Source organism: Patiria miniata, unplaced genomic scaffold (assembly GCF_015706575.1).
Source record: "Patiria miniata isolate m_02_andy unplaced genomic scaffold, ASM1570657v1 HiC_scaffold_22, whole genome shotgun sequence".
NCBI lineage: Eukaryota > Metazoa > Echinodermata > Asteroidea > Valvatida > Asterinidae > Patiria > Patiria miniata.
This window is the reverse complement of record NW_024037061.1, coordinates 18,172,402-18,181,553: the sequence shown is the minus strand read 5'-3', so window position 1 is coordinate 18,181,553 and position 9,152 is coordinate 18,172,402. Positions and strand designations below refer to the sequence as shown.

Below are 9,152 nucleotides of genomic sequence, written 5' to 3'. Positions count from 1 at the left end.
TCTTTATATTTTAGACCTATAACATAAAGATCTGCATAACGAAATTTGCGATAGAAAAGGAAATATATGGAATAATAAAAACGCACGTGATGTCCTGATTTTACAGTTTTAAAACCCTTTCCCTGAAATATGGTTTCGTAAGACTAAAGGAGTTTATGATACCAAAGGCATCACAAAAATGAAATCAATGCAACTTATATTTTAGCAGCATAACCCAAGCAAAACATAAATGAAGGTTTTCCCCCGTACGAATGTTCTGTATAACTATCATTACTGCACTCCTTCTTTTGGTTCCTTCGTACAAGTGGGCACTGCTCGTTTTTTTTCTTCAGTGTTTTTCCATGAAACAAAATTGAACACTTCCGTTGCCACATTGCAATAAGTGCCATATCCAGACCGTGAACAATTCAACATCAACTCAATATTCCACATATGACCGATTTAATCATGCCTGTATAATGTATCAGGCTATAATTCCTTTCTTTTGAATGTGCAGTCAAAAAATATCAGATCGAGCAAACTGACTCTAGTATTTAGGAGCTCAAAACATGCAGCCAATGCATTAACTAATGCCATGATTTCGGGAAAGGCACAATATCAATGTATTTAATAATTATCCATCATACAAAAGCTCTTGAGTAAATATCTGAGTACATTATACTTTACAAAAAAATAAGCATCAGTTCTCCAACATTCTAAGTTCAATTTTATGAACAGTATTGCAAAATAGAGCCATTTCTTGACGCATGACTGCTAAAACCTAAATGTAATAAGAATATTAAAAAAATATATGGCTCGCTCAGTTTAATAAACATAGGGCGATTTTGTACATATCAATCACTAGTAACATTGACAATTTCATGTATTTTGCGTGCTTTGTTCACAAGTTAATATATTTTAATACACATCCCTATATTCAGCTGTCCACCAATGAACATGTTTGTACATACGTTTTCCTGCCTTTAAGAATGAACGAACATTTGCCCAGGAAAACGGACAAAAATCACCATCATTATTTTAGAAAAATATTATTAAAATCTCACTTGTATCTAAATGCATGTGTGCAATCTGTGGTTCTCACATAATACAATATAGCTTCTTAGGGCATTCCATTGACAGCGCTAAAATGCAATATTTTAGTAAAAAATTTGTATGGTCTGTTTGTAAAAATTTTAGTAAACTTCTCATGGCATGGATCAATTTCAGTATTTTATTTGTTGAAATGAGTGGAAAAAGCATGCTTGTTTAATGTACGCTTCGATGGTGTGTCAACTGTTATTGCTTTTTAAGAGGCAAACAACTACCCTAGGTCACTTTCTTTTTCACTCATCCTGAATAATAGACAAATCTGATATTCACTGAGTGGATAGTCACTGAGCACGCTGTAGGCCTAAACTCACACAAAGTTCGTGAATTACAACCTAAACTCAATGTCAGCTATCACCTAGATTAAACAAATAGATCTAATGGTCACAATCGAAGAAGTGTAGCTCATTATGTGTTGTACAGACTAGAGTGCCATATTTTTATTTCGTTATAATACAAAATTCCGCCAAGTCTCACATAAAATTGAACCCTTCCGATTCCATATTGCACAGTAAGTTCCATAACCAGAAAAAAAAACTTCAACTCAATATTCCCAATACGCAGGAATTTATCCTGCCCCATGTAAAATGTATAAGGGTGATTCCTTTATTTGTTAAGTGTCAAACCTGGCTTTGGCTTTCATTGTTGTACGTCTTTGAATATGTGGCAACAAAATCCGATGCTGCCAAAATACGTACAGTGCTTGGGAGCTCAACAAATTAAGCCAATGTCTGCATCCGATGCCGTGATTTCGGGAAATTTTCAATATTAGTCTGTGTAAAAATATACATTATCCTTTAAGAAACATCAGCTCTTCAGTAAATATCTGAGTACGTTATGCTTTCTTCATTTATAAAAAAAATAAGCGCCAGTTCTCCAACTTTTATTTGAATTATTCTAAAATAAAGCAGGACAACATTATTGCATTGCATCTAAATCTATTTGTTGACCCACAGCATGTACGGCTAAAACCTAATGTACATCCAGATACAGCTTAACATGAACAAATCAAGAATTTAATTCTTCTTCCAACTCCAGATATCATGATTCCATCAGGTCAAAGATCATCGATGACCTATTGAACGAGTTCTTTGTACTGTTGCTCACCGGTGGGGGCCGCTTGAGCCTGCGGATACTGCCCCTGCTGGGCTGGGTAGGCTATAAATTCAAACAAAACAAACTGAGGGAAAATGGCCGAATGCAGTTTTAAGGATAAGACCGTGTATACATTCTTTGTTATGTAACAAGAGCTTTTGAGGAAATATCTGAGTACACTTTTCTTCATTCACTGTATGAAAATTAAACGTATGCAACATCTCTTTATTGACACATAAGGTAGGCATATTGCTAAAACCTAATGTACATCCACATGCAGCTTAACATGAATAAGGCAAGACTTAAAGTCTGTTTCAACCCCTAGATATCACGCCTTCAGGTCAAAGTTCATCGATGACCTATTTAATGAGTTCTTGGTACCATTACTCACCCGTTGGGGGCGCTTGAGCTTGCGGATACTGCCCCTGCTGGGCTGGGTAGGCTAAACAAGAACAACGGGGAACACATTATATGAATCAAGAGACTGCATAGGAGAGACCATAAGCCTGGGATTTTTCTATCTGATCATTACTATAGATGAAAACAATATTTTTAAGACGTCTCTTACCAACTTGTGGCTGACCAGCAATGTTGTAGAAGGCCGGTCCCTGGGGCTGTGTGGCAACCACCAGGTGTGGTTGAGCTTGGTATTGAATCTGTCATTATGAGAACAATTATACTTCATTTGGGTGTTTTTTCTCTCAAATACATCATCCTATAATTAAATACCTACCACCTTGCTATCGTACGTGTAATTGTCGTTTATCCAGAATCTGAATGTGTTTTTCTTTTTACATCGACCTCTCCTCTTAAAATCCCCGACACCTAAGTGTTACCATAATGTTAACATTTTAAGTGGTCGAATTATTATGATCTCTGAGCAAATTTAGGTCTAAAAGGCATTCGCTATACTTTCCCGAGTATTAAGTGTTTCCGTGCTGTGACATATAGGCCTATTTATCCTTTCATAGTTTCGTCTTCTAGCTTCAGTGGTAGTCCAGGGCATCACGGACAATAACTACAGGGAGAGTTTAAAAAAAAGGAAGCCCTAATGGTGACCCCCTATTTGAAAATGTAGCGCTTGCCAGCTCTTACCTAGATCATGTACCTTAATGTGATCCGTGGACAATGTTAAACAAAATGGTGTTTGTGTTCAAAATTCCATAACTTGAAAAGTACACGAGCGATTTGAATGATTCTTTCACTGAAAGAAAGTTTATTAATCGTTTTTTTTATATATTGTAGATCTGGAAAGCGCTACATGCAGAACGTCTTTTGAAAAAAATGGGAGCACCATTTGGGTCTCCTTTTTTTTACTCATCCTGTAGATTGTTTTTGTCAGAAGTGCTTTCGAAAGAAAGCCAATCAAAGGATGAAAGGCAGGCTTATATAGCCATATGCAACAATAACTGCCATACTTGTGATACATCTATGCTGCGATACATACGTTAGAAATGAGCCCACTATAGATTATCAGGTGAATTTAAACTGGAGTTTACCTCAAAAACATGAAATGCTCGGTTCGTACAATCACAAGGTCTCAAAAGTCCTTAATAACCTAATCCCAACGCACCATGTCCTAAGACAAATCACAATGAGCTAATTTACACCGCGTAAAACTGAATTTTACTTGATCTAGATTTTAAAAAAAGCAATGCAGATCTACAAGGACATAACTTGGTGTTGTCACGTACCACTGTCTGAGTTGCTGATCCACCACTGCAGAGTGGACCACAGGTCATGCTGGCACCAATGATGGCGACAACAAACTCCACTAAGGCGAGAATTATCAGTATAGCATAAACAGCATTGACAGCCGCCTGCATAGAATCATTGCAAGAGATGATGTATTAGTTACCTTCACACTTCAGGGTATCCCACAATTCAACACATATTAAACCTAAATATCTTTGCAGTACGTAGGCCTAACGTTCCGTCTTGTAAACGTCTAGGTAGATTTCAAAATCGTTTAACTTCATCATACACATTGAAACACAAATCGCTGTTTGGAAATACTTCAAATCAAGAAAAGCGGAGACGTGATTCTCATTAATATAGCGCCTCGAAAGTGAAGCAACGACGGCAAATTCGCTGAGAAATAAATAAATGTAACAAATAAGAAAATGAAGAAAAAAAAGATAGACACCCCTGGAGGCAGAAACACGAAAACGTTTCATTATCAGGGGATTAAAGTTCGACTCACCTGCAAATAACAGAATGAAGGAGGGTCGTCATAGTACGAGACGCTCTGGCCACGATAGCCATAAGTGTAGTCATAACGATAACGCGTATAAATTGGATGACAGACTTGATTGATGATCGCCATCATGGCAGCCCCAAAACCAATGACGCAGCACGCAGCCAGACAAGCCAAGATGGACATGACCATGTAGCCGACAGCCTGTGCAGAAAAAAAAACAATTCCTTCGAAATCTTTCTAAAAGACTTTTTGTCCATTGGTGGAATTGGTCCAAGTCCATTAAAGTGGTCATATGTTAATATTCAGTCCTTATATCTGCGAAATATCACAGGACTGTATTCATTTGTTACTCCCCCACCCATTTTGAAGATTTCCCACTTCAAGGTAGCAATAGACTTGGCCAAGTCTGGGTTGCGCTCGGTCTGTGCCTATATTGTAAATCCACTCACAGCGCATATCGCCTTCGCATACGTCCTTACAGCTACACATACATAACGCGCGCCCTCATGCGTCAAATCCGGACCAGCATGTTAAAAACGTACATGTTCATGTTATTTTCAAGTGATATTGCTAACTATTGCACCACATGTATGCACATGCTCTGCAGTACATGTACACACATGTACGTGTAATACGCGTGTTGTACAATGTACGTACAGTGGGTGCGCATTCATGCTATACGGCACTGAAGTGGAATGCGCGCTGAGGTGTACCTTGTCGGGCATCTGGAAAGAGGTAAACGAAGTGATTTTTGCTACTTTTTTAAGATACCGACTTAAAGCAATTCCGACTTGTGTAAAGTCTAAGGTAGCAACAACTAAAACACTATTATACTTCCAAGTAAGAAACCCTTAACACTGCTTACCACTCCGGAATGCTTCTTACATCCTGACACTATGCCCAAGATTCCAGCGACGACGTAGAACTGTACAAAAAAATCATTGCTGAGATTTAGGAAAGGCTAGAGGATTCATTTGGCGTCCCCACGTGTGCAACAGATGTATACAAATGCAACCAAAATGTTCATTTGGCAAGATATTGGACACTTTAGCCTCCGATGTGGACACAAAACGAAAGTGTCTGTTGTACAACGTAAACGTATTATTGCACACGTACACCGTTATCCCACCGTAAACCTCGTGCATGTAAACAACTTTTCGTCTTTTTTAATGAGAAATATTCCGCAAAATTCATTCCCCGCTCTCCACATAAGCCTCTGTTTAAAAGTATGGAGCAACTATAGAATGCAGGGCCACGCCGGAAAAGGTTTTTTTTTGGTAGTTGGATGCGATGTGAGGAGTGGGGTCGTTGACGTTGGGCACTCTTTTGAGAACGAAGCAACATTGGTATATATGAGAATTCCCCATGCTAACGCGTACGTACGTGGGTATACAACATGCGGTATGAACGTAGATATATATAAAAATAGAGGGCGGTAAAGAGTGAATGAGCGTGAGGTAAATTGTGATCAATTGAGGGCGCTATAGAGAGTGAATGAATGACGAGTACGTAGTATATACACCGAGTGACGGCTTGGGATGTCTTGGATGCGCGAAAGCGGGGTGGATGAGCATGAAGTCATTAATAGAGGGCGTTTTTATTTACCCCAGGACCTTTTACTGTATTTACCCTATAGACTCACTACTTTATTTCCCTATCTCAAACCAACCCCTACCTACCCTGACGTGGATGCGTGGATGTGTGGATGCGCGGATGCGCGGATGCGGGGAAGGGCATAAGTAAATTTTCATCAATAGAGGGCCCTTTTTTGGATGCCTGGATGCGCGGATGCGCGGATGCGGAGTGGGCATGAAGTAAGTTTCAATCAATAGAGGGCGCTATAGAAATGCGCCGGTGGCATGAAGTTAAGTTAAATCAATTATAGAGGGCGCTTTATTGGATGCCTGGATGCGCGGATGCGGAGGGGGCATGAAGTAAATTTTAATCAATAGAGGGCCCTATAGAAAACCGACTGCGCATCCACGCAGCCATGGATGCGCGGATATGGAATGGAGTGGCCCTGTATTCTACCAAAAGGATGATCATAATAGGCATCAAAGGCTACATAAGAAACAAAGAAACAATGAATCAGCACTGTCAATAAACAAAGAATAGCATGGAATGAGGGTGAATATTGTACTTACTAATATACCACACCAAATTGGAGATCCGATGTCACCGAAAAAGAAGAACTGGCCAAATTCAGTCAGGGTGACAATCCCCAGAATGACGGTTAAGGAACCCAAAACCACTTGAATTATTCCTGTCCATACAATACCCTTCCAGTTACCACTTCGAGGCTGTGGGTTGACCGTGCCGAAAGTAACGCCGGCAGCGGGTTGCACCGTCACCTGGTGAATCAGGTTGAGTGTCAATGGTTTTCGGGGTATGACTCATTGGTCTTGTGTGGGCCCATTATGCATGTTGTCGGTACACTCTTTGAAACTCTCAGGATCACGTATGGATGCCTCCACAAGTTCAAAACCATTATTGATTCAATGTTTTTTTACCCTTTCATGGCGAGGCTATAACATTTAAAAGTGGGGGGGGGGGTTCGCATGCAAAACAACTGTTCAGATAATTCAAGTTTCTTTTTCGCACTTTGACAGCTTACGTCACCCAAGTGCAAAATAACGAGAACAAGGTTCCAGAATTTTTCCTCATTTGGGTTCGGGCCAACTTTTATAAAAGTATATGGGAGATGATTTTTTAAAAATATTTTTACCATAAGTCAAATGACCAATTTGGGGTTTGTTAAGAGGAGTGATTATTGTGAATAAAAAAAACACGTGATATTTTGGATAACAAATATTTCGTGTAGGTACAATGCAACCCTAACAAAAAAAAAAACAATGAACTAAGTCAATGTTTTCATTGATACACTCGCGCAACACGACACACACTATGTCCTTGAGGTAGATTTAATTGTTTTCATGGCAAAATTAGCACATGAATAGGGTCCATGTACATGTACGTACATGACATTGCAAACTTAATGTAATAAGTGGACTGTATAAGTATTGTGCGCGTGTAGTTATGTACGAAGACCAGCGGCGTGTACAGCTTGCCTGTACTGAACGGTACAGAGCAGGCATAGTGAATACCGGGTATATAACATAAAAGCACCATCAATGTCATTCATATAATTATCATAAAATAAGTGATGGCTTATAGTAATTAACATAATACTGATATACACACAGTGCACAATATTGGGGCCCTATTTGATTTTTCCTTTACACCATAATTATTCTGAACTGTTATATTCCGGGAGAGATGACTGGCTTACCAGTTGTTGCTGGCCGACGGGCTGAGGCGCAGCCACGTAGGAAGGAGGGGCATTAGTAGTGGCCATCACCGTGACAGAAAGTATCTCTGGATTCTCTGTAATCAATTAATCAATCAATCAATCAATTAATCAATCAGTTAATTGTCCGCCGTCGGTTGGTTCATCTATGTTTGCTCGCATTTCAAAGATGACCTCTGTGGCAGCTACGCATTTCATAAACAAATTATGTATTTATGTCCTCTAATCAACTTTCATAATTTTGTATCGATCAATTCAAGTACACACAATTTGTTCCTTTGATTTTTAATAAAACAAAGCTAATTCAGATTAAATAATTTTATGAAATAAAATAAAATAATTTTATGAAAAACTTACTCGGAAAACCGTATTGACGAAGAAGCAATACAATATTTAAGAACACTGGCATGTTACTCGTTTAAAATAGTACCTCCCGAGTACAATTTCATTTCATTCGTTTTACGATATTTAAATTACTCAATCTTGAATCGGGGCAGTTAATACGTTTACGAAACGTTAATGTGACACATTACTTATTTTACGAAGACGAGCGGTTCGTGCAATTTCGAATGCAGGCTATCGTGATCATGATGTTTGCTCAATTAAAATCTATTACATTGTAATGACTTATATCACTTCACGGGAATAACTCATGTATACAATCACGCATAAGATAATCCCTCCTGTATTAATTTCGTATTTGACGCAGAAAAAGACATCTAAATTGTATGTAGGCCTATAAGCTATAATAACACGAATTGGTGCTAGGGAAAATGTGTTCGTCCAATTTAAAAGAACGTCAATGTATTAAATAGTGTTGTTCGTCGAGGCATCTTTTATACTGGAATAATTAGGATGATTCTCTTAAAAATCATTGCCCTATCTCAGTGAAAATGCCTCGTCTCACACGTAGTTGTCTGTCTTATCTTGTGTTTTGTTTGTACTATATGTCCATTTCACAGTATCTTGTAACCTATATTTGTCTCAGTGTCCATAGGTTAGTTTGCATAGTATATTAGAACATAATACAGAAATTCTTGCTTCTTTGCTCCGCCTCGGCGCCCTATGCTGGACATCCACTAGATGTAATTTGCACTTGTACAAGTGCCTTATAGACACAAAGCCTTTCGCTTAACCTTATACCTCAATGTAATTTCATTTGCTGCTTGATTGCTGTGTACGTAATATTATCAAATATCATATCATTGTAAAATTTGTACGTGATTGTACAAATTGTAATGAATGACTGCATTGAATCTTACGGAATGAAAAACAAATGCAATCGTTTTACCTTATAATTACGCTGGAGTGTTCCTGCTTCTTCAACCGTCGTCACTGCCTGGCACGGCGTACTTACAAAGCTCATACGACTGCGTTTGTCAGGCAATAATATTATTGCGCGCCATTACGTCATATTCTTAATATAGCATTTGCTTTAGTATTGCCACAAAAGCCTCCCATCAT

The 9,152-nt window shown here is 38.6% G+C and overlaps 1 protein-coding gene across 1 annotated transcript; it reads right to left on the bottom strand.

Moving 5' to 3' along the window:
- Positions 1 to 575: 575 nt before the first annotated feature.
- LOC119730980 lies at positions 576 to 9,028 on the bottom strand. The gene is made up of 9 exons (XM_038204060.1): positions 8,980 to 9,028; positions 7,671 to 7,765; positions 6,526 to 6,732; positions 5,247 to 5,306; positions 4,385 to 4,582; positions 3,876 to 4,001; positions 2,750 to 2,837; positions 2,573 to 2,623; positions 576 to 2,244 (listed from the first exon to the last, which is right to left on the bottom strand). Exons 2-9 carry the CDS (start codon positions 7,734 to 7,736, stop codon positions 2,162 to 2,164), a joined length of 879 nt encoding a protein of 292 aa, XP_038059988.1. The 5' UTR covers positions 7,737 to 7,765; positions 8,980 to 9,028; the 3' UTR covers positions 576 to 2,161.
- Between the last annotated feature and the right edge of the window lie 124 nt (positions 9,029 to 9,152).